The 25,265-nt window shown below is 40.8% G+C and overlaps 1 protein-coding gene across 1 annotated transcript in view; it reads right to left on the reverse strand.

The window, feature by feature from the left end:
* Positions 1-25,265, reverse strand: part of CHRNA5 (cholinergic receptor nicotinic alpha 5 subunit) — a 53,194-nt gene that overhangs the window by 2,831 nt on the left and 25,098 nt on the right. The window contains exons 2-5 of the mRNA XM_043554570.1: positions 11,554-11,705; positions 5,786-5,830; positions 4,573-4,682; positions 1,902-2,733 (exon numbers count right to left, since the gene is read on the reverse strand). Of these exons, the coding sequence (XP_043410505.1) occupies positions 1,902-2,733; positions 4,573-4,682; positions 5,786-5,830; positions 11,554-11,705 (1,139 nt within the window). The remainder of the gene's footprint in view (positions 1-1,901; positions 2,734-4,572; positions 4,683-5,785; positions 5,831-11,553; positions 11,706-25,265) is intronic.

Consider the following 25,265-nt stretch of genomic DNA (forward strand, 5'->3'; position numbering starts at 1 on the left):
GGATTAATCTCAAGCCAAATTAACAACTGGTTCAGAATGATTAGAGGGCACCTGGGTGGCTCAGTCGGTTAAGTGTCCGACTCTTGATTTCGGCTCATGATCTCACAGTTCATGAAATCTGACAGTGGAAAGCCTGCTTGGGATTCTCTCTCTCCCCCCCAAAATAAATAAACTTTAAAAAAAAAAAAAGGATAATATGCATTAGCTATTAATCTTCTCACCCCACAATGTGCATTATTTAGTTTTGGATTCCCCAGGGGCTATTTAATTCAGATCTGCTGGTTGGACCTCATTTCAACCCCCGTTTTGCAGCCTAAGCAGGGAGCTAGCTCAGCAGTTCCAAGTGACCTCAAAGAAAGGGCAGGCTGAGACAGGCCCCTGAACACCAGAGGCTCCCCTCATAGGGCCTTCCCTGGCCCCTGCCTTTACGGTGCACGAGGTCCCCCACAAGAACTCTGCCCCCTCAGCTATGAGAGAATGTGGACTTTAGGTAGCTGTCAACACTCTACTGCTTTTCTAAGTACCCCCCTGAAGACAAATACCATTTACTGGCCCTAGGGGGATGAGCCCTGGCCCTTCTGCACAATACTTGCAGACATTTATTAATCCAGATATTATATAATCCAGATCATTATTTAACTAATATCTATATTTTAAAGACTCCATCGATAGCTTCAGACCTTATATACTAATCATACTACCATGAAATAGAAATTTTACAAATCCACACATTTAAAGTCTTTCAGAAATCTGTTATATGTTCTTTCTGTGAGGAGGACTGTAATTTTACCAGATTCACTTTGCTTCCCAAACCTGCTAGAAATTTTTCCATTTAAAAAAGGTTTGGAAATGAGAATTCATACAATTGTAATGGGGACTATTCAAAGCAAATTCAATTATGAAAATACTACTATAGTCCTAGCTTTAAAAATATCACATAGTAGGGGGCGTGTGGGTGGCTCAGTGGGTTAACCCTCAAACTTCAGCTCAAGTCATGACCTCACAGTTCATGGGTTCAAGCCTCGTGTTGGGCTCTGTGCTGACAGCTCAGAGCCTGCTTCAGATCCTCTGTCCCATTCTCTCTCTGTCCCTCCCTGCTCTCTCTCTCACACTCTCAAAAATGAACATTTTTTTAAAATTTTAATAAAAATATTACACAATAGAAATATAGTGACAAGATTAAAATTTGACATGTTTTGAAAGAAAATTTAACATCACATTAGTAAAATGTATTCATGTTCAATTCTTACATTGTAAATATTGATCTTAAGCCAATGAGAGTTATTTTACTATAATAAAGTTTTAAGCAAATTTTTGGTTTTAAGCAAATTAAGCATATTACTAAGCACTATTTCTAACTTTCACATGAACACTTTGACATATGATATATAACATCCAAGAATATCTTACTGCTTTCAATTTCACTGACATTCTCTTATAAATGAACAAGAAAAAGACATATTCTAGAAAAAAATACCTTGGCTGAAATTTATAGAGCCTACATTAGGCTCATTTTTTAAAAAATAAAATAGCTTTTGATAAATTATAATGCCCATTGTGCCTACAGATTACAACAGAATTCAGAAACAAAGTTACAGAAGATAGAATTAAAATAATAATGTCAGAGTCAAAAAAACAAATGGCAGTATTACTACTCTTTAGAATAGAGTAACAACAGTCGGCACAAGGCAAAGTTGCTAAGGGGAATGGAGAGGTGAGATCTGCACAGATGCCCGCTGGCAGATGTTTTAACTGAAACAAATTTTGGTAAAGATCTTCCACCGAACAATGTGTCAGCATTTCTGGCCCTCAACCTACACTGAGTCTCAAGGGCCATGCTGATTACTCCCAAACTCAGAATGGAAGCGGATGAGCATTTGTAAACACAACATGTCACAAACCTCACGGACGTCATTCTCCTTCATGACGTGTCTTGTAATGTAGCGGATGGAATCAAGCGCAGCTTCCAATGTGTTTCTAGAAGACTCTGGTCTACTACCGCCCTCAGTTTCCTCTTTCTGAGCGAAGTACCTGTCTACGTGACTCCTCATGCACAGCAGTTTGGGAAGCTTGTGGAGAAATACCTTGCGGACCCAAGGTGCCATTGCATCGTGTGTTGAGGAAGAACGATGATGGATATTGATAGCGAAGACGGTCACCATGATTGACAGCGTCACAAAAATCATGGTGAACACCAGATACTCTCCAATCAGAGGTATTACTTTGGAAGACGAGGGTATGATCTCCTCAATAACCAGAAGGAAGACAGTCAGAGAGACCAGGACTGACGTGCAGAGACTGAGCTTCTCACCTTCGTTTGAGGGGAGATAGAAGACAAGCACGGTTAAAAACGAGAGCCCGATACAGGGTATAATAAGGAACAAGGTGTAAAAGAGAGGCAGACGCTTAATTACAAATGAGTAGGTGACATAAGGGTACCAGCAGGAGCCATCCGTTCTGTTTCCTTTGCTTCCCGTTGCACTCACAATCTCCCATTCTCCATTGTCAAAAAAATCTCTCTTGTCCACGTCTTGGTCCTCTAAAATTATATCAACCTGTGATCCATCGTAAGTCCAAGAACCAAATTTCATGGAGCAGTTTTGGAGATCGAATGGGAAAAACGTGACATCTATGGTGCAAGAACTTTTGTAGTTTGCCGGTGGAGTCCAGGTGACAGTGCCATCATACCTGATGACCGCTTTCGTGCTGGCCCCTTCAAAACGTCCATCTGCACTGAAATAAACACATGCACATAACAATGCAGAGACTACACAACCCAGGCCTTCACAAGCCTGAGATGAGAGAAAGTCGACACCATGGCGTGAGATACTTTTTAAACTATTATGCTTGAGATATACCTGCTATGTGTAGGGGACTCTGTTTTAGGGACATCTTATATAAATAGCCGACTTTACTAGAACTGAACTCCTTCCACATCTACTCCAGGACTGACAGTCGATCTCTATTTCACAGAATCCTGAGATTTTAGAGGCTGAAAGATTTCCCTTTACATACAAAATATAATTAGGCTATTGAAACAATAAAACATTGACCAGAACCGGAATCCACATTTCTAGGCTCTCCACACAGTGCTCTTCTCCTCCATCACAAATACTGGACAGTTACTACAGGGGCAGGAAGGAACATTAGCTCTAAGCTGTGCCTCTCGAGTTCTGCCACCATGTGAGCTCCTATGCTGGAAAAGTCTAGTAGGAACATAAGATTCCTATAAAATACTGTTTTTTATCTTAAAACTCATGTGACTTTTGCACACTACTCTTTTATACACTCAGGTTTATGTAAAAATGTTTTTCAGAGACTGGGGCGCCTCAATGGCTCAAGTCAGTTAAGCGTTGGGCTCTTGATTTCAGCTCAGGTCAGGATCTCCCAATGCGCAAGCTCAAGCCCTCCATCAGGCTCTGCAATGACAGTGCAAAGCCTGCTTGGGATTCTCTCTCTCCCTCTCTCTCTCTCTGCCCCTGCCCCACTCACATGTGTGCGCTCTCTCAAAACAAATAAATAAACTTAAAAAAAAAAATGTTTACTACGACCTAGAGTAAAATGGTGCTCTGGGAAGCTATATCCTGCTACCTTATAGTTTTGTTTCCTCTTTACCTATTGAGAAACATGGAGGAAAAAGGTGTTTAGAGACTAATATTTTTCACACAGCATTTGCTCTGTCTTTATGCCAAATGCCTGCTTGCAAATAATACAAAATGCTTTAGGATAAGCACAAATTCCCAAGATTTACCCTGGGTTTGTCCTAGAAAAAAATGAAACTCACACCCAGAATCATCCTTTCCCCAAGTTAAAAACCATCCTCAAAGTACACCTAGGTAGGGTGCCTATAAAGATGAGTTCACTCAACATTCCTCATCATGGGATAATCATAATACAGTATTTAAGCAAAATTAGAAGGACGCACCTTTGAACATAAAGTATGACTTCAACTATTTTTTAAACACCCCCAAAATCTTGAAGGCAATCTGCCAAATATACAGTCTATTAAATAGGAGGATAAATAGGGATGTCGGGCCGCCCTAGTGTGAACCCCACCCTGCCACATGCAAACTGTGCGACCTTGGACAAGGTTATAATGCCCTCACCTGTTGGACAAGGTTATAATGCCCTCACCTGTTTCCTCATCTGTCAGAAATGCCATTTTAAAGGTACTGTTGGGAATCAAATGAATAAAGCAGAAAGGTACCGCCCATGCGGCCAGGCACAGCGTAAGTTCTATGTGTGAGCTCGTGCAAATGGCTGCCTCTAATGCTGGAATGAATAATGGGACTGATTATAGGTGACACCCCTCCCCCAATTTTACACCTTTCTAGACTTCCCAAATGTTTTACACGTTTTGGAAAGCAAAGAACACTTTTATGATCAGGAAACAAGACACCAAAAACAGGAGAGGACCCAAAGAACCTATTTGGAGGTTCACAACAGAACACAGATCAAGTCTTTTGATTTTATACGTAAACAATTTTCAGAAGGAAGAAAAATGACTAGTGGCTAATATACAAGCATTTTCTTTTGAAAACATAAAGTAATATTTAGTAAATAAAAACTTACTTATCAAACAAAACAATGTCTGGGGTCCAGAGAGAGTCCGAAGGGACGCGTATAACTTTTATTCCGCCATAGTCGCCAGGGCGCCATCTTAACTTTACATCTATCCACTCCTGCAGAGCAAAGACAACAGGCTCAGTTTCGATGAAATTGAGTCATAAGTCATAAAAACTATACTCTTTATGCCAAGTCCAGAAATCCTAGACATAAAATCATCTCTACTCGCCACAGAGAAAATTCACCTCCAAGTCCTTCTTAAGAGTACAGAAGCATAGCCCTGCCCCCGTGTGGTGACTCCAGCCCCGGTCCTCCTGAGACACAGGTGTGCGCCGTGGGTGTGTTCACAGCTCTGTTCAGCACCTCCTCTCACACCAACTGGCCACACCCAGGAGCCAAAGCCATGGGCATCTAAGGTCCAGGTTTAAGGCCTTAAACCTTTTCCATTGTCTTTTCCAGGTGCATTGTCATTGGCTGGACTGGTGCCTGCCAGGGGAATTGGATTTATTACATAGTCCACATTTAAACACCTTGTCCACGCTCCACATAGTGACAATTCTGTGATCACGTCAAGTTAGGACTCGCACACCAAGAAAACCATACAAGCCTTGTAGGAGTTACAGTCAGGGAACTGGCAGCAGGTACTAAAATTAGGGATGATAAAGAAAGAGCAAAGGGAAGCACATAACAGCAGCTGAGGACAAAGCTATGATGGCATCGAAGAAAAAGCAGTCTTTTCTAAAAAAGGGCTACGAATGTAAAAGTAATTCATCGCCCATTCCCATCCAGCTCCAAGTAAACACCACAATCCTCACAGAGGCCTAGATGCTCGCTACACCGCTGGCTTGCCACTGCTTCTCTGACCTCATCTACACACCCCTGCTCACCTCTACCCACACCGAATGTGTTCTTCTCCAAGCCTGTCTACTTCCGAGGTACTGTAACAGCTTACCTGTTCCTCTTCCCAACTCGAATGAAGTTCTTGCCAGCCGGGACTTCTGTCCGTTTTGTTGCCTGTTTCCCCAGTGCCCAGAACAGCGTCTGGCAGACGGCAGCCACTCCAGCATTGCCTGAACGAATACGAGAACCCCACCCACCCTCAACCCTCTGCATCCTGCCAATCCACCAAGACCACATGCTCGTGTTTCTTTGCGCTGCAAACCCTACAGGCACAACAGCACCCGTGATCAGTCAGGTGCCTTCTGAGCTTCATACACACCTGTTTCAACCAGACATTCGTTGTCATTAACTGATTTTTCTCATCCTGTGAAACAAAAATTTAAATAAGGCTGATTATTTCAAGGACAGAAGCAATACTTCTTCAAATACGAATTTTCACAGTTTTACACAAACATGCCTGTCCATATAGTACCTATATCCTGTTCATAGGTGCAGCTCTCTGGAAACGCAGGATCATTTTTCCAGCCTAATTTCACATTATCCCTTTCCAGATGCTCTGAATTTCAGCTGAACCGCCCTGCAGTACACCGCTGGCATTAGATCTAACATTCATACACTCCCACTCTACATCCTGAAATCTAAGATACAATCTAAGAAACAAGCGCGCACATTAGTTTATGTACTTGGCACTAAGAAAGGAAAAGGCTGACAATGAATTTTAAGTTGCCATTAATTATAATACACATCTTGATTTCAGAAGTGCTGAAATGTGGAAGAGTGTGCACATCAGAATGAGAGATACACTGTTTCTGTGCCTTCCTGCAGGACTGTAACTTGCAGTTATGTTCCTCTGCTGAGGCAGGGATTTGAATCTCTGAGGAGCTGCTATGTAGAAAAAAAATACTGGGGCCACTGTCCGGAGTGGCAGCTTCATAAGCTTGCACAGCCTGCTTTTCTAGAAAACTGGGGTCTTTGATATTTGCTACTTACACCTTTCTGCCATTGTATCTTTGCTAAGACCAGTTTTTCACTGAATTCTCAAGGCCTAATTAAAGAGACAGCTCAGGACGCCTGGGGGGCTCAGTCGGTTAAGCGTCCGACTTCGGCTCAGGTCATGATCTCACGGTTCATGGGTTCGAGCCCCGCGTCGGGCTCTGTGCTGACAGCTCAAAGCCTGGAGCCTGCTTCAGACTCTGTGTCTCCCCTCTCTCTCTGCCCCTCCCCCACTCATTCTCTCTCTCTCTCTCTCTCTCTCTCTCTCTCTCTCTGTCAAAAATAAACATTAAAAAATAAAAATTAAAAAAAAAAGATAGCTCTTCCATTACATTTTACTGAAATATCATGGAGCCAATTGGACCAGTACAAGACCATCATGATGACCAAACACAATTCCACCGTGGGCAGGACAGACCCACAGAAGGATGAGGCAATCCCCATAGCCGGGGACAGAGGACAGAGGTTTAGATGGCTCATTCCAAAACACATAAGTGGCCCAGGAGAAAGAAGGAAGACGGAGGAAGCACATCCCTTGAGATAAAGACATCTGTGACATCCCTACATGGGAACAATTACTAGGAAATACAGCATGGCCATCACTCTTACACTGTGGTTCCAAAGGGCAATTGTCCTTGAGTAAAACACTAGAGCTGAAAAGGACCTATAGATCTCATCTACTTAAATCATTCATTCTGCAAAAAGAAACTAGCCCAATGAGGCAACTTGCCTAAAATCACTCCACCAATTGGTAGTAGAACTAATGTTAGACTTCAAAGCTCCTGAGTTTAAACTCTGTGCCACCAGCTCTACTGTCTATCCCAAAGGCACACGCCATCCAGAGAAAGTGCTGACCTCTGCATCAGAATATTCCTAGTAGGCAAAAGTTCTAAACAGAGGCATTAACAATTAGGAAAGTTCCGGTATACTTATTACCTGTGACGCTGTAAGGCAATAGGTCATCTTTGAGAAGCTCATGAAAATTATACACCTTTTCCCCATAAAAATGTGAACACACATAAATTTTGCACTATGGAGTAGGGCCCAGTCAATACTTAGTATCCTCAACAGGAACACAGATACAAGAACAATACCTAAGTTCACAACTGGCCCCAGATGTGAGGGTTAGCCACTACCTTAGGGGATACAGCCTAACTTAAGGTGACCTCAGGTATCTCCCAAGCACCTATAATGTGCTCAGCACAATGCGGGATGCAAAAAAACAAAACCAAAACAAAACCTAGGACGAAGGACAAACGCAGGACTGCACCCAAGAGGACGAGGCACATTAACACAGAGATGTGCCCACACGTAAGTAGAGCAGAAAAGTTTTAGGGGTTTTTTTAAACCCCGAATAGATTTTTTAACCTGACCATAAAACTAGCATCCAACAAGCAAGCCAGCGTGGGGATTTGAGAGACAGAGAGAGTTCGAACATGTAGGAAATAAGGCAGGAATCTGAGCGAACTTTGAGGAGGAGCCCCCAAACATGACCACAAGCCAGAGGGGTAAGAGCTTCACAATTAAAGGGACATGAAGCTTCTACTCTCCATGTCCAGGGCCCTCGCCTCCTCTCCCTCTGCTCTTGTCCTCTTTCTCTCTCATCGTCACTGACCTTAACATGTCCTGGGCTCTTCTCACAGGAAGCAACCCATCCCCGACTTCTGTTCTGGGCTCATCCTTCCTTCACCACCTTCTGTGAATGTTCCTCAGGGATCAACTTGCCTGCATTCCCTGCTCACTTTAAAACTCCTCAGTCCAATGTTTTCGATGCTCAGCTGGGCCAGGGTCTCCACACTGACACCCTCAGCTCCTCTCCGCCCACAGAGCCAGCACTGACTTTCCAAGGGCCTCAGGAATGTGGCACAATCACCTGCCATCACAGCGGAGAGCATCATCTTCCCTGTCCTACCCCACAGCAACTGATTCCATCTTCCAGATCCGTCACTCTTCTCTTCTAACCACTCAGGCTTCAAAATCTGACGCCTCCCTCGGTGCTCATTGGTCACGACCTGCTCCTGCTTCTGCCTGGCCTTCTAACCAGCCTCCGAAGCTCCTCTCTCACTCCTCAAAGCCATATATTTAACTGACCTGCAGCCCTTCCTAAAGCACTGCTGTGACCACATCTGTTGCCTGTCACATCTGCCACTCACTCAGCAACTGCCATGTGCCAGGAACCACTCTGGGCTCTGGGACAGAAGCAAGGGATGAAGCTTAGCCTGCTCTGAGGGTGCCATGCCAGGGCACACAGGTGCCAGCAGTGCAAAGGGCTACGTGAACAGAGGAGACTGTCTTAGGAACTCTGGAAAGATTTCACAAAGAGTCAGACAAATAAATTGGGCCTTGAAGGATAAGTGACTTCTTCCAAGAGGCAAAACTCTCCAGTCGAAAAATGGCAGGAGAGAAAGCACAGTGCAGGCCCCTCCACCGCCCATCGGATGATCCCAGGGAGTGGCCTCTTCTGATCCCAACAGCTGAACAGAAAGGCTCCGTCTCACTGCTCAGCCTAGATCATAGTGCTCCTTGTTACCCTCCTCTCCGTGTGTCCGATCCTACACTCCAGACAAGGCCAGCTCGAGGGCCTCCGCCTGTGTTCTTTAGTGACCTAAATATTCGAAGTCTGAATCCCCAGATTTTTGTGGTATCACAATTTAGTCCTGCAATGTCCTATAGTCACTCCACTTGCTTGCTGATAGTCCCAGCTGGAAAGACAGGTCTTTGAGAGGGAGCCCCACTCATCCTCCTACTTCCCTACTTGCACTTATATTGAAAACCTCCCAGCAGAGGGTGAAGGACACAACACAGTCCATATTCACGGATCTTTCTGGAGGCAATTAAGGTGGCATCATCAACACACTAGACTTTTTAAAATGTATATCCTTTGGGGTGCCTGCCTGGCTCCTTGGTCAGAGCAGAGGACTCCAAGCCTCATGTTGGGCATAGAGCTTACTTTAAAAAAATAAAAATAAAAAAATAAAAAAGTATATCTTTTGATTCATTAACTGCCTTTCTTAAAGAAAGGAGAAAATCAGACATTTGTGTACAAATATATTCATCATTGTCATTTATAATAGGAAATCCTGGGAATTAACTTCTGCCAACAAGAGAATATTTAAATAAATTATAAGTGGGATATCATATAGCCATTAAAATTATATTTGAAGATTACATAATGACATAGGGAAATGTTCTTCATTTAACAACAGGAGAGAAAATGAGCACTAATACATAGAAGTGTTGGATCACTATATATTGTATACCTGAAACTAGCACTGTATGTCAACTGGAATTAAAATTTTTCAATTTTGGAAAAGAAATTGAAGGGAAAAGATTCTTCATTACGTCTAAATACTCCAATTTTAATTTTTTTTTCAACGTTTATTTATTTTTGGGACAGAGAGAGACAGAGCATGAACAGGGGAGGGGCAGAGAGAGAGGGAGACACAGAATCCGAAACAGGCTCCAGGCTCTGAGCCATCAGCCCAGAGCCCGATGCGGGGCTCGAACTCACGAACCGCGAGATCGTGACCTGGCTGAAGTCGGACGCTTAACCGACTGCGCCACCCAGGCGCCCCATAAATACTCCAATTTTAAAACATCCACACAAAGAAAAAACCGGAAGAGAAACAGCAGAATGTTATCATTAGGCATCTTTGGGTGGTAGAATTGCAGTCAATTTTTATTTCCTTATTTGTATTTATTTGCACTTTCCAAATTCTCTACAAAAATTATGTAGAAAATAAAGGCATGCCTGTAAGTGTTATTGTACAATCTTTCTCTCTCTCTCTCTCTCTCTCTCTCTCTCTCTCTCTCTCTCACACACACACACACACACACACACACACACACTCACTGTTTTGGGAAGTCAGCAGGGAAATAACTATTGACTGACATGATCAGAACAAGAAGGAACTAATTTAACAATTAGCATGAACTTTTTAGTTTAAATAGAAAGGATCTCTTGACAGTCAGAACAAGTTACAAGGGAACTGATACTCCCTGGGGGATGTCATACTGAAAAATCTCTGGTATAGTTTAAGTGTGATATTGAAACAATGATCTGAGATACTTTTTGGTCCTAAAAATCTACAAATCTACTCTTGGACTTTTTCTCTTTAAAATGTTGACTTTTTATCATATCTTTAAACAAATTTAATAAGAAACTTCCATATAAAATGTTTAATATCAGGGCGCCTGGGTGGCTCAGTCGGTTGAGTGACCAACTTCAGCTCAGGTCATGATCTCTCACGGTTTGTGAGTTCGAGCCCCACGTCGGGCTCTGTGCTAACTCTGTGTCTCCCTCTCTCTCTCTGCCCCTCCCCCACTCATGCTCTCTCTGTCTCAGAAATAAACATTAAAAAAATTTTTTTAGGGGCGCCTGGGTGGCGCAGTCGGTTAAGCGTCCGACTTCAGCCAGGTCACGATCTCGCGGTCCGCGAGTTCGAGCCCCGCGTCAGGCTCTGGGCTGATGGCTCAGAGCCTGGAGCCTGTTTCCGATTCTGTGTCTCCCTCTCTCTCTGCCCCTCCCCCGTTCATGCTCTGTCTCTCTCTGTCCCAAAAAAATAAATAAACGTTGAAAAAAAAAATGTTAAAAAAAAAAATTTTTTTTTTAAATAAAATGTTTAATATATTTCAACTTATTAAAAATAAACTTATTACTTGGGGCACCTGGGTGGTTCAGTTGGTTGAGCATCCAACTCCAGCTCAGGTTGTGATCTCACAGTTTGTGGGTTTGAGCCCCACATCAGGCTTTGCAATGACAGTGAAGAGCCTACTTGGGATTCTCTGTCTCCCTCTCTCTCTGCCCCTCCCCTGCTTGTGTGAGCTCTCTCTCAAAAATACATAAATATTTTTTGAAAAATTTTTTAAATTGACCTATTACCAAGTAAATGATTTCTAATATACAATATTATATAAAAAGTATATTTCTATGTCTATTGAGTAATAATTATCCTTCCCTGCTGAGTTCCTTTAGGAAAATGACTATGTCTCATTCTCCTTTGTAATCCGTGCCTCCCAACACAGTGCCTAGGCACCCATGATGCTCTCAGGAAGCCTGTATGAAATTGAGTATGTAATGATATGCACACCTACCACATCCACTAATTGAGATATTGCCAGGCCAAACTTTATTTTTATTTTGTCATTCAGGTGTTCCACAGGACGAACCCATCTTTCGTAGTCTTGAAATAAATCCTTTAACAAACTATCTTCATGTTTTGCAACAAAGGATGGTTCAGCTAACCCTGTACAACAAATTTTGAAAAGTTAGTGTATCAACTTCTCTCCCACCAAATACCCCTACTTTAAAAAATGTTTGGCTTTATCAATGAACCAAACTATTATTTAGGTTATTAATGGAGCTCTTAAAATAAAACATCGATACAAATGTTTATGACCAATAAGGGACACTGTGGTTCAGATAGATTTCTTAGTTAAATCAGATTACTCACATGGAAGTACACTGAGTTCCTTAGGAAACATTCAGGACTTAATACAGAGTACTGTAATAAAAGATTTTAAGCTTTTAAATAAGTTACCAGGGCTAGAGGGGTTGCTTGTCATAAAATTCCAAACCTAGAAAATAGATATGTTCCAGTAAAGTTCATTTATCAACTGTAAATATAAAATACATAAGCTTTAATTTACATGATTTTAATATACAAACATACAAATACTGAATGAATTATTCAGATTTGTCATACCTTTGTTTGCTATCCATTTGTATAAAATTACCTTAGGACCTAACACTTAAAAGAGAGAGAAACAAAATTTTAAAAATTTTAGATGCCATAGCCAAAGACTGGTTAGATTTATGGGTCACAGTTATGTTCAGACTTCTATGGAGCTTAGTTAAACATCTCTGAAGAAATGAGAGTTTCAGTGTTGAATCGGCTGGAGTCTGTTAGGATACCTGAAATGTGTGAAATTCAAGCATGACGTTGACTCAAGACTCATGATTTTACAAAGAAAAAACATTTACTTGAACCAAAATATCACTGGCTTATTTATCATAAAGTCCACATGCAGGGATTTATAGCTCATTACAGTCCTTCCCCAACCTCAACAAAATGGTCTGACAGAGAATTAGCACTTTCACAGAATCTTCTCTCTTTATTCTAACAGACCATGTTTTCTATGTGCAGCTATCAAAGAGCATCTCATTCCTCCAGCCAGAGGAAATGCCTATTTCTCCATCAGGAATGCAGCTTATTCCTAGAGCTTATGTCTTGCTCCCCTGGGCAATTTAGGATACTTGATTTAATCCCTAAATACCATAGATTTTGCACCATCCCTCCCATAAAAGACTCCTTATGTTAAAATGCACAGCGTTGGTGGGGTGCCTGGGTGACTCAGTTGGTTAAGCGTCCGACTTTAACTCCGGTCATGATCTCGCGGTTCATGGGTTCGAGCCCCTCCTCAGTGTCAGGCTCTGTCCTGACAGCTCAGAGCCTGGAACCTGCTTCAGATTCTGTGTCCCCCTTTCTCCCTGCCCCTCCTCTGCTCTCACTCTGTCTCTCTCTCTCTCAAAAATGAATAAACGTTAAAAAAACATTTTTTTTTAATGCACAGTGTTGGAGAGATTTCAATTCAACTAGAATGTTTGTATTAGAGAGTCATTCTTTTTAATGTTTAATAGCCATTAATTTTAGACCTTCATGTTAAAATAGCATCACTGGGGTACCTGGCTGGCTCAGTGGGTACAGCATGTGACTCTTGATCTTGGGGTTCTGAGTTCAAACCCCACGTTGGGTGTGGAGCCTATTTAAAATTTTTAAAATTTTTAAATAAAATAGAATTACTGAAACATTTCTCCTTTCCTAATCCTGTTTAAAAATTTTATGGACTCTGAAAAAAAAATTATAGCCTCTGAAACACCAAAAGTTTGAGGTTGTTTGAAGGATAAAAATAACAAATAATATGTATTTTCATAGCACCTAAGAACCTTTTGCCTTAGGGGAAAAGATACTAGCTTGAATAGCCACTTCAAATCTTCTTTGGAAGAAAGAAGATAGGACATAAATAAATTGATAAATTAATCCCAACATTCTACTAATGATAACCCTTAAGATACTGCCTTGTAAATATCTTCTTAGTACATTCAATATTATAAATGTCATTTTTAACACAGTTTTACACAAATGGCAGATACTAATGTCTGGTATTTTAGCACAAAACCTTAATCATGCATTCAATTGTTAGAGAATTTTCAGCTGGCTCTAAATGTTTTAGGCTTATGCTGCTCATAAACCTCAGAATGTTAAGAAGGAGAAGATCCAATTCATTCCCCTCACTTCAAAACAAGGATATATGACCAAAACTGCCAGGACTAGAGAGCTGGTTAACGGCGGAGCTGGGAAGGGCACCCAGGGCTCCCCTCCGCCTCTTGCTCTTTCGGCCCTAACATCTTCCACCTGTGACAACTCTGTAAAAGTGCTTAACTGGTGCTGCACTCTCTGAGAGCTCCAGCCCATACTGATTTTTGCTCATTCCACAAATATTTATCGGGCACGTGCCTCATATTAGGCACTGTGCCAAGTACTGGGAACACATGGATAAACAAAGACAGTAGGAAAGACTGACAAAGTGTATGTGATACGGTATGTAAGCTACATTCTATAGAAACTGAATCAGGGGCCTGGGTGGCTCAGTCAGTTAAGCATCCAACTTTTGGTTTCAGCTCAGGTCATTATCTCACAGTACACGCTTGGAATTCTCTCTCCCTCTCTTTCTCTGCCCTCTCCCACTCACTCTCTCTCTCTCTCTCAAAATAAATAAACAAAAAAAATTTTTTAAAGAAACTGAATCAAACGGAAATAGTCTTTTTAAAAACTTGTTTTGAAGAGTTAACATTTGCTCCTTCTACTCAAAATAAATGACTTAAATCAGTTACTTTTGAACCTCGGTTCCTTAGAGTCCCAGGGCATTTCTTTTTCACACTATTTTTGACCAAGATTGTATACTATTTAGCATATACCGTTCTATGCTGTTTTCCAATGATATCACATAAGTCTTGGATCTCCAAAGAAACCAATGTCCTAAAAGGTAAAAATCATTTCTATACTTTAGCATTTCTACAGCCCTAAGTATAATGCTGATCACAATAGTTCCCTTAACACATTTTAGTTTTCCTTCCCTTACTGACTTAAAAAGAGAGAACTAGGAGAAAGTATTTGCAATCATTTATATAAGGGACGTATATCTAGAATACATAAAGGACCATTACAAACCAATAATAAAAAGATGAAATAACCCAATTTTAAAATGAGTAAGGGATCTGAATAGACATTTATCCAAAGAGGAACAGCCAGTGAGTATCTGAAAAGATATCCAACACCTTTACCATCAGAAAAATGCAAATCAAAGCTACCATTTCCCCCCCAGTAGGAGGGCTGCAGTCAAACACTGAGACAGCAACAAGTGTTGGAGAGGGTGTGGAGACACTGGGACCCTTATACACTCCTGATGGGAATGTAAAATGGTGCAGTTGCTTTGGAAAACATTTGGCAGTTCCTTAAAAAGTTAAATACAGGGTCACAATACCTAGCAATTCCATTCCTGGTACCCACCCCAGACAAATGACAACAGCTGTCCACACAAAACTTGTACCCGACTGTTCACAGCATTATTCATAAGAGCCAAAAAGTGGAAACCCAAATGTCCATCAAATGATAAATGGATAAAATGTGGAATATCCAATGGAATATTAATTTGCCATTAAAATTAGTGAATTAATGATACATGATACAGGTGAACTTTTTAAGTATTAAGTATTATGCTAAGTAAAAGAAGCCAGTCACAAAGACTATATATTATATTATATGATTCCATTTACATGAACTATCCAGAATAGGCAAAGAGGATGGTTTGGGGGAAGAGGGAGGAAAAAAATGTTCAAATGTCAATTTTGATGACAGTCACACTAGCCTGAATATACTAAAAATCAGTGAATCATGCACTTTAAATAGGTGAACTAAATGCTGTGGGAATTATATATGGATAATGCTGTTACTAAAAAGAGAAACTTACAGCACTTTGGTGGCTCAGCTAGTTAAGTAGCCTACTCTTGATTTTGGCTCAGGTTGTGATCTCACGGTTTGTGAGTTCAAGCCCCACGCTGGGCTCTGCACTGATAACGCAGAACTTGCTTTGGATTCTCTCTCTCTGCCCTTTCCCTGCTTGTATTCTCTCTAAATAAATAAATAAACTTTAAATATATATATATAAAGAGAACCTCTTTATGACTGAATTATGACTAGGAAATACGTGTACAATACAGCAGTGAATCACAGTTGAGAACATGTAACAAGCAATATAGCTATAACCTTTGGAAAAATTTTATTTGAATAGTTACCCCACAAGTTTTCCTTTGCAAATAATAAAAATAAAACCAAATGTGCAATGCCACTGCACTTATTTTCTTTATTTCTTTCTAATATTTTATACCTTTCCTAGTAATAGTCTATTTTTTTTTAATTAAGACTTTATTCCTCTAAACAAACACTGGTGAATTCTACCAAACATTCAAAGAAGAATTAACACTAACCCTTCTCAAATTCTTTCAAAATACAAAAGAGGAATAAACACTTTCAAATTCATTTTCCCAGGCCAGCATCACCCTGATACCAAAACCAGACAAGGACTCCACAGAAAAGAAAATCCAATCCAATCCAAAGGTCAATATCCCTGATAAACACATATGCAATAAGCCTCAACAAAACATATTAGCAAATTGAATCAACAACACATTAAAAGGATCATACACCATGAATGGGTGGGATTTATTCAAGGGATGCTACATGGTTCAATATCAACAATATCCACAAATCAATATAATAAACCACACTTAAAAAATGAAAGATAAAAACCATCTGATCATCTCAACAGATGCAAAAAAAGAATCTTTTTTTTCAACATCCATTCAACATCCATTCATGATAAAAAAAAAAACAAAAACAAAAACAAAAACAAAACCTTTCAACAAAGTGAGTACAGAGGAAACATACTCAATATAAGAAAGTTCGTATAAAGGAGAGCCTGGGTGGGTCAGTCAGTTAGGCATCTGACTCCTGATTTTGGCTCAGTTTATAATCTCATGGTCTGTGAGTTCGAGCCCCATGTCAGGCTCTGTACTGACAGTGTAGAGCCTGCTTGGGATTCTCTCTCTCTCTCTCTCTCTCTCTCTCTCTCTCTCTCTCAAAATAAGCTTTTAAAAATGAAAGGCCATATATGACAAGCCTACAGTTAACACCATACTCAAAAGTAAAAAGCTGAAAGTTTTTTTCTCTAGGATCAGGAAAAAGACAAGGATGTCCACCCTCACCACTTTTATCCAAAACAGTACTGGAAGTCCTAGCCACAGCGATGAGGCAACAATAAGGAATAAAATGTATGTAAATCAGGAAGAAGTAAAACTCACTATTTACAGATGACATGATGCTATATATAGAAAACCCTAAAGACTCCATCAAAAAATGGTTAGGGGGCACGTGGGTGGTTCAGTTGGTTAGGCATCCGACTCTTGGTTGCAGCTCAGGTCAGGATCTCAACAGTTTTTGGGTTCAAGCACCACATTGGGTTCTGCACTGACAGCACAAAGCCAGCTTGGGATTCTGTCTCTCTCCCTCTCTTTCCACCTCCCTTTCTCACTTTCTCTCTCAAAATAAATTAATAAACATTTTTTTTAAAAATGGTTAGAACAAATTCAATAAATCAATATATAAAAATCTGTTGCATTTCAATACTGAACTGATAATGAACTATCAGAAAGAGAAACAAGTAAATAATCCCACTTACAACTGCATTAAATTATAGTTATAAACTTAATCAAGGAAGTGAAAGATGTGCACACTGAAAACTATAAGATATTAATGGAAGAAGTTGAAGATGATACAAATAAATGGAAAGATATTCCATGCTCATGGATTGTAAGAATCAGTATTGTTAAAATGTCCAAACTATCCAAAGCAACCTACAGGTTCAATGTAATCCCTATCAAAATTCCAATGGTCTTTTTCCACAGAAATAGAATAAATAATTGTAAAATTTGTATGAAACTACAAAATACTCTGAATAGCCAAATCAATCTTGAGAAAGAACAAAAAAGCTGGAGGCATCATGCTCCTTGATTTCAAACTATATTACAAAGCTACAGTAAAATATAATCAAAACAGTGTGGTTTAGGTATATAAACAAACATAGATATCAATGGGACGGAATATAAAGCACAGAAATAAATACATGCAAATATGATCAATTAATTTATGACAAAGAAGCCAACCCAAAAATATACAATGGGAAAAGCACAATCCTTCAGAAATTGTGTTTGGAGAACTGGACAGCCACATGCATAAGAATGCTACTGGACCACTATGTTACACCATACACAAAATTAACTCAAAATGGATTAAAGATTTGAATGTAAGACTTGAAACCATAAAACTCCGAGAAGAAAACATAGGTAATAAGCTCCTTGTCATTGATCTTGGCGATGATTTTGTGAACTCAACGCCAAAAGCAAAGGCAACAAAAGCAAAAATAAACAAGTGGAACTACATTAAACCAAAATTCTTCTGCTCAGCAAGGGAAACCATTAACAAAATGAAAAGGCAACTACTGAATGGGAGAAAATATTTGCAAATCATATATCTGTAAAGGGGTTAATGTCCAAAATTTAATTTAAGGAACTCCTACAGCTCACTAGCAAAACAAACAATCCAATTTAAAAATGGGCAGAGAGGGGCGCCTGGGTGGCGCAGTCGGTTAAGCGTCCGACTTCAGCCAGGTCACGATCTCGCGGTCCGTGAGTTCGAGCCCCGCGTCGGGCTCTGGGCTGATGGCTCAGAGCCTGGAGCCTGTTTCTGATTCTGTGTCTCCCTCTCTCTCTGCCCCTCCCCCATTCATGCTCTGTCTCTCTCTGTCCCAAAAATAAATAAACGTTGAAAAAAAAAAAATTAATAAATAAATAAATAAATAAATAAATAAAAATGGGCAGAGAACATGAATAGACATTTTTCCAAAGAAAACATATGGATCACAACAGCTACGTGAAAAGGTGCTCAACATCACTGATGATCAGGGAAACGCAAATCAGAACAACGAGATACCACCTCACACCTGTTAGAATGGCTATCATTAAAAAAGTCAAGAAAAAGACAAGCGTTGGCAAGGATGTGGAGAAAGAGAAACCCTCATGCACTGTTGGTGTGAATGTAAATTAGTGCAGCCATTCTGGAAAACAGTATACAGATTCCTCAAAAAATTAATAATAGAACCACCATATGATCCAGCAATCCCACTTCTAGGTATTTATCCGAAGAAAATGAAAACGCTGATTCAACACTAACCCAACTCAGCTCCAAAGAAGGAAATCTTGCCATTTCTGACATCATGAATGGACCTTCAGGGAATTACACTAACTGAAATAAGTCAAAGACAGACAATGTATGACCTCACTTATATATGGAATATTTATTTTTAAAAGGTCACAAATGCAGAACACAGATTGATGGTTAACAGAGGCGAGGGTGGAACGGCTGGACAAAATGCATAAAGGGGATCAAAAGTACAAGGCTTCAGATATAAAGTAAAATGCCATAGTGATACAATACACAGCATGGTGACTGTAGGTAATAATACTGTGTTGCATATTTGAAAGATGCTGAGAGAGTAGACCTTGAAAATTCTCATCAGAAGAAAAAAATTGAAAGTGTGCATGGTAAAGGATGTTAATTAGACTTATTGTGGTGATCATAAAAAATAACTTAAAAACTGTTTTTAAGAGATTATTTTGTAGAGCAGTTTAAGGTTCATAGCAAATTTGAAGGAAAGGGATAGAGATTTCCTACATATTCCCTGCCCCCCAACACGCACAGCCTTCCCGTTACCAACATCCCCCACCCGAGTGGCACATTTGTTACAAATGATGAGCCAACACTAATACATCATTATCACCCAAAGTCCATGATTCACACTATGGTTCAGCCTTAGTCTTATATACTCTATGGGTCTGGACAATGTATAATGGCATGCATCCATCATTACCATATCAGAGTGAGTATTTTCACCGCCTTAAAAATCCTGTGTTCTGCCTATTCGGCTATCCTCACCACAACCCCTGGCAACCACTGATCTTTTTTACTGTCTCCATAGTTTTATCTCTAACAGTCTATTTTTGAGGACTATTTTGACAAATAGAAAATGACATTTACTATGGTCTGAATGTTTGTGTCCCCCCCCCCCCAATTCAGGTTGAAATCATCACCCTCAAAGGTGATGGTATGAGTAGGTAGGGCCTTTGAGAGGTGCTTAAGTCATGAGGAAGGATGGAGCTCTCATGACTGGAATTAGTGCCTCATAAAAAAGTCTCCAGAGAGCCTCCCAGCCCCTTCTGCCATGTGAGGGCACAAGACGTGTCCTGGAAGAGGACCCTCATCTCAGACTCCCAGCCTCCAGAAGTGCGAGAGATACATCCCTGTAGTTTACAAGCTGCCCAGTCTGTTACACTGTGTTACAGCAGAACCAACTGAGACAGCATAGGAGTCCCGAAAATGTCATCTGCACATTCAACATCAACAGCAAAAGCGCAGACACCCTTCATAAGTGAACAGGCTGAAGTGTGAGAGGTTGCGCAGGATCGTACACCAAAAGGCTGGGAGGCTGACTTGTCATCAGGCTGCGAAGCCAGATTTGTCACCAAAGCCCATGTTTTTCCACATCAACTGATTGCACCTGCTTAGTTAAGTGCCAGTTAATAGAACTCTGCCACTCAGGTCAGTCCTCTTTCCTCTTAGGTTTCCTGAGATTATAGAAATTTTACAATAGGGATTCTTTATGCATTTAAATGTTAAGCACTAACATATATAATCACATAGAGAAATATCTTTATGTTTTTTAGCCATAGATGTGATCCCTCCCCTGGGAGAGGCCTTCCTGATGCCAATTGTCCCAGAATTACATAAAGAAGAATAAATACTATTGCTCTCAAACATTAGTGGTACAAACGAAAGTGTTACTGCCTCTTTGAAAAATAATCTTGTAATATTTTAATCTTGAAAAATTTATCAGAAAGTATATATCCCTCTGACCCAGCAACCCCACACCTGACTCCCAAAGCAATAAAAGCACCGATACATTGGGACATGCTTACATCAAAGTTTACCTCCGTGAACATTACAGCAAATACCTGGAAACAACACAACCAAAGAGAGTGGGGTTTGTCCATGACATACATGATGCAGTTGTTAAAAGGCTTACAATGGTGTCAAGACCACTCATAATGGGGAAAGGACAGTTTCTTCAACAAATAGTATTGGGAAAACTGATACCCACACACAAAAGAAGCTGGACCCTTACCTTACACCATATATAAAAATCAAAATGGATTTAGTTACATTTAAATGTAAGAACTAAAACCATAAAACTCCCAGAAGAGGGGCACCCAGGTGGTTGGTTAAGCCTGATTTCAGCACAGGTCATCCACCACCATGAGACTGAGCCCCATATGAGCTCTGCGCTGAGCATGGAGCCTGCCTGGGATTCATTTATTCTCATTCTCATTCTCATTCTCATTCTCATTCTCTCTCTCTCTCTCCCTCTCTCTCTCTCTCTCTCTCTCCCTCCCTCCCTCCCTCCGTCCCTCCCTCTCTCTCTCTCTCCTCTCTCTCCCTCTCTCTGCCTCTCCCTCTCTCCCTCTCTCCCTCTCTCTCTCTTTACCCCTCCCACACTCTCTCTCTCTGCCCCTCCCCTGCTGGTGCATGCGCTCTCGCGCTCTCTCAATCAATCAATAAGTTTTTTTAATTTATTAAAAAAAAAAAACTCCTGGAAGAAAACACAGGGCAAAAGCTTCATGACACTGGACTTTGTGATGATTTCTTGGTTATGACAACAAAAGCACAAGCAACAAAAACAAAAAAAGACAAATGGGACACCTCTAACTCAAAAACTTGTGCACATCAGGGGGGGGATAAGACTGATAGTGCTCAAGGGTACAAACTTGTAACAAGCAGTAAATAAGCCATAGAGATCCAAAGTAAGATATGACCTATATAGACGATAGTACTATACAGTAATTTTGTCAAGTGATAAGTATTGCTTATTACAACATATAAATGTATCATAGTAACATCTGTACATCCTCAGTTTATACAATGTTAAATGTCAGACCCACTCAGTTAAAATAAATATCTTTTTTAAAGTTTCAAAATAAAACTACATCAAAGGACACAATCAACAGAGTGAAAAGGCAACCTACGGGATGGGAGAAAATGTTTGCAAATCATGTATCCACTAAAGGGTTAATATCTAGACTACAAAAAAAACTCCAACTCAACAACCAAAAAAACACAAATAATCTAATTTAAAGATGAGCAGATAGACATTTGAACAGACACCTCTCCAAAGATGACATTAAAAAGGGAAACAAGGGGTGCCTGGGTGACTCAGTCAGTTACGTGTCCAACTTCAACTCAGGTCATTTTCTCACGGTCCGTGGGTCTGAGCCCCAGGTCCTGCTCTGTGTTGACAGCTCAGAGCCTGCTTTGGATTCTGTCTCCCTCTCTCTGCCCCTCCCCCTTCTCAAAAATAAACATTACAATTTTTTTAAATGGTGGGCAAGCATGTGAACAGATGCTCAATATCACTGATCATTAGAGAAATGCAAATCGAAATCACAAGGTATCACCTCTATCAAAAAATAAAGAAAGAAAAAAAAGAAAGAAAAACATGTGGGAGAGAACTGGAGAAGTTGGAGCCCCAGTGCCCCATTAGTGGGAAAGTGAAATGATGCAACAATGTGGAAAATAGTATGGAAGTTTCTCAAAAAATTAAAAACGGAATTACAATAGCATCCACAAACCCCACTTGGGCATATATATCCCAAAGAACTGAAAGCCAATCTTGAGATAACTTGCACACCCACGTGTACAGCAGCACTAGTCACAACAGCCACGTGACGGAAGCCACCCAAATGTCCATCTGCAGATGAAGAGATGCACAGAATGTGGGACACACGACACACTGGAGTATCATTCAGCCTTAAAAAGGAAGGAAATACGGACACCTGCCACAATGCGGATGAATCCTGAGGACATTATGCTCAGTGAAACAGGCCAGTCACAAAAAGACAAATACTGCATGATTCTACTTATATGAGGCATCTGAAGCAGTCAAACTCATAGACACAGAAAGTAGGATGTGGTCACCGGGGGCAAGGAGCGGGAGAAACGGAGACTTTTTGTTCAGTAAGTACAGAGCTTCCATTTTGCAAGATAAAAAAGTTCTGGAGATCCATAGCACAATGTGAGTATACTTAACACGCAGTACTGAACCATATATTTAAAAATGGTTATGATGATAAATCTTATGCTATATGGGTTTTTTTTTACAACTAAATACTTTTTTAAACTCTTTTTTAAAAACTCTAATTGAAACTATCACCCACACAAAAGACATCTCAAATTTCAAATGCAAAAAAAGTTTGTAATAAGCCGCATCAAATAAAAAAATGACAAAGTGCAACAAAAGGCCGATATGAATTTCCATGAGGTACTGCTACAGAGAAAAAGGTACAGAAAAGACTTGTAAAGCAATCAGTGATTAAAATCTACCTGGCTCTATGATTCTACATGCCTGAAGAAAAAGGAGGGAGACAGAAGAGGTGGGGAGGGGAGAATACAAACAAGAAAGGGGGAAAATACTGCACTAAATTAAAAACATAATTCTCAAGCAGTCACTCTTCACATAAGCTACAAGTTTCTTAAACTTTCCCACACCTTCATATGTGCTCAGCACACAGGCAAAGTGCTAAGTTTAGGTAAATTTTAGGTTATCAGTTATTAGCAGAAAAGTGAAGCAGAACTTTTACTTAAGAACCGGACCTTAGGAATGAGCGGATGGCCCCTCCCTCTCACATGCCCAGCTTTATAAAGGTGGTTTGAGCCACGGGTCAGGCTTCTGCTTAACGAATACCCTTTCCTACATTTCATTTCCTCTAAGAAACTTCCAACTCATAACTACGTGTTACCAGGAACAGAAGCAAGTGGTGGTAGGTGTGGAAATTCAACTCAGGTCCCTGAAGAATTCTCTGAGCCCGCATGACGCTTAGATTGGCTGTCATCCCAGCGTCCCCCCAGCCCAGGGCCTGCACTCTCCTCTCGCTCTCTTCTCTCCTCCATCTTTTCCTCCGCTCAGCAAGCGAATTATTTTCTCCTACCAAGTAGCAGCTTTGTTCTGATGAGTAGTGAAAGGGTTAACAAACAGCACGCAGGGACAGACAGGGGCCCCGGGGAGGCGCACTGGCTGTGGCTGTGGGTGGGGGGCTGCAGGGCAGCAGGTTTGGGGGAAGGAAAAAAAAGGATAAATTCCACAGACCTGCCTGTGCTGTGTGCCATGAACAGTCTCACAAACTGTTATCCAGTTCCTGATAAGGTCCCCCAAAAAAGGGACAAAAATCCTTGGCATCAGCCCAGTGGGGACCCCTGTAACTCTCAGAGTTTTGTGCTTTCGCTCAATAAACTCTGCTGCTTTGCTCACTCTCTGCTGTCCCAAGATTCACTCCTCGACCCCAGAGACAGGGACCAGCGTCTCTCCCACCCTCCTGTAACACTGCCATTATAGCGTGTACCAAGTCCCTTCTGTTCCCCATGGCGGACTAGGTTTTAGAAACTTAAAAAAAAAAAAAAAAAAAAAAAAAAAGGCAAATTTTAACTCCTTATGTCTGTTTGCTGTCACATCCTGCTTCATCTCAAGTATGAGCACAGTACTACCTGACTGGAGCAGGTAGGAGGAAGGGCCAAAGCGTAAAAACAAACAAACAAACAAACAAAAACCAAAAACAAAAAAAACAGGAACAACATAAAAGGGGCATTTCATATTTCAAAAATATTATCTGGTCACACTGATCTCCTCAAAACTAAAAATCACATTTTGCCCCTCGAATACCCAGCTCTACCTATCAAGAAATGACTGGATCAGTGAGCTATGCTACTTCCGACATTTGAAACCAGAAAAACGGCTTCGTCAGTGTCATGAAGAAATGTCTCTCTCAAATCCCCCAAGTTTAAGAACTGGCGTGTGCACTTTCCCCTGGAGAGTCGGGGTACCTCCATGTGGAAAGCAGAGGCTTGCAACAGCGCCCGCCTCTTCCTGCAGCAGTGACGGACCCACTTGGTGCCTGTGATTTGACCTTATTTTCAGTGCCTTATTGTCTCCAACTTGGTCAAAATCAGGAAGCACACCGTTTCCACCGGCTGCTACCTGCGAGTGACGGCGCACGGACGGGCATTCCCGCGCAGCCACCTCCTCGTCCAACAACGCCCTTCCCTGCTGCCCACAGAGCCACTCTCAACACTTTTCCAGTCTACACCAGCGATCACAAACAACCCTAACTAAAATCAAAATCTCTTATTCTAGGAGTTCTTACTGATAAAAATAAAATGCTGTCAGGCACACCTCCTTCGTGTACCATGAACAAGCCAGAAAGTGATTCACACTCTACATTACTGGTTTTGTCTGACCAAAAAGTAAAAAACTAGAACACACGCGTGACAGTAATAGCTCTCCGTCATAGCATGCTAATATGATATCCAACATGCCACTTAATAGAGGAATTTTGTCATTAGTCACTCCTGCTTTCTTTTCAAGGAGAATATCTTTGTGCCTGGGTTTATGACCTTCTTACCTACAGTAGGCCTTAAACCCAATTTTGTCACACAGAATTCATTCTACTTTGAATGATGTCTCTGGGATCTTGGTCTCTCTTCTTGCTTTGGTAACAAAATTCATCAATTTTATATTATTTATTCAAG

The sequence above is a fragment of the Prionailurus bengalensis genome, chromosome B3 (genome assembly GCF_016509475.1).
Source record: "Prionailurus bengalensis isolate Pbe53 chromosome B3, Fcat_Pben_1.1_paternal_pri, whole genome shotgun sequence".
In the NCBI taxonomy this organism is placed as follows: domain Eukaryota; kingdom Metazoa; phylum Chordata; class Mammalia; order Carnivora; family Felidae; genus Prionailurus; species Prionailurus bengalensis.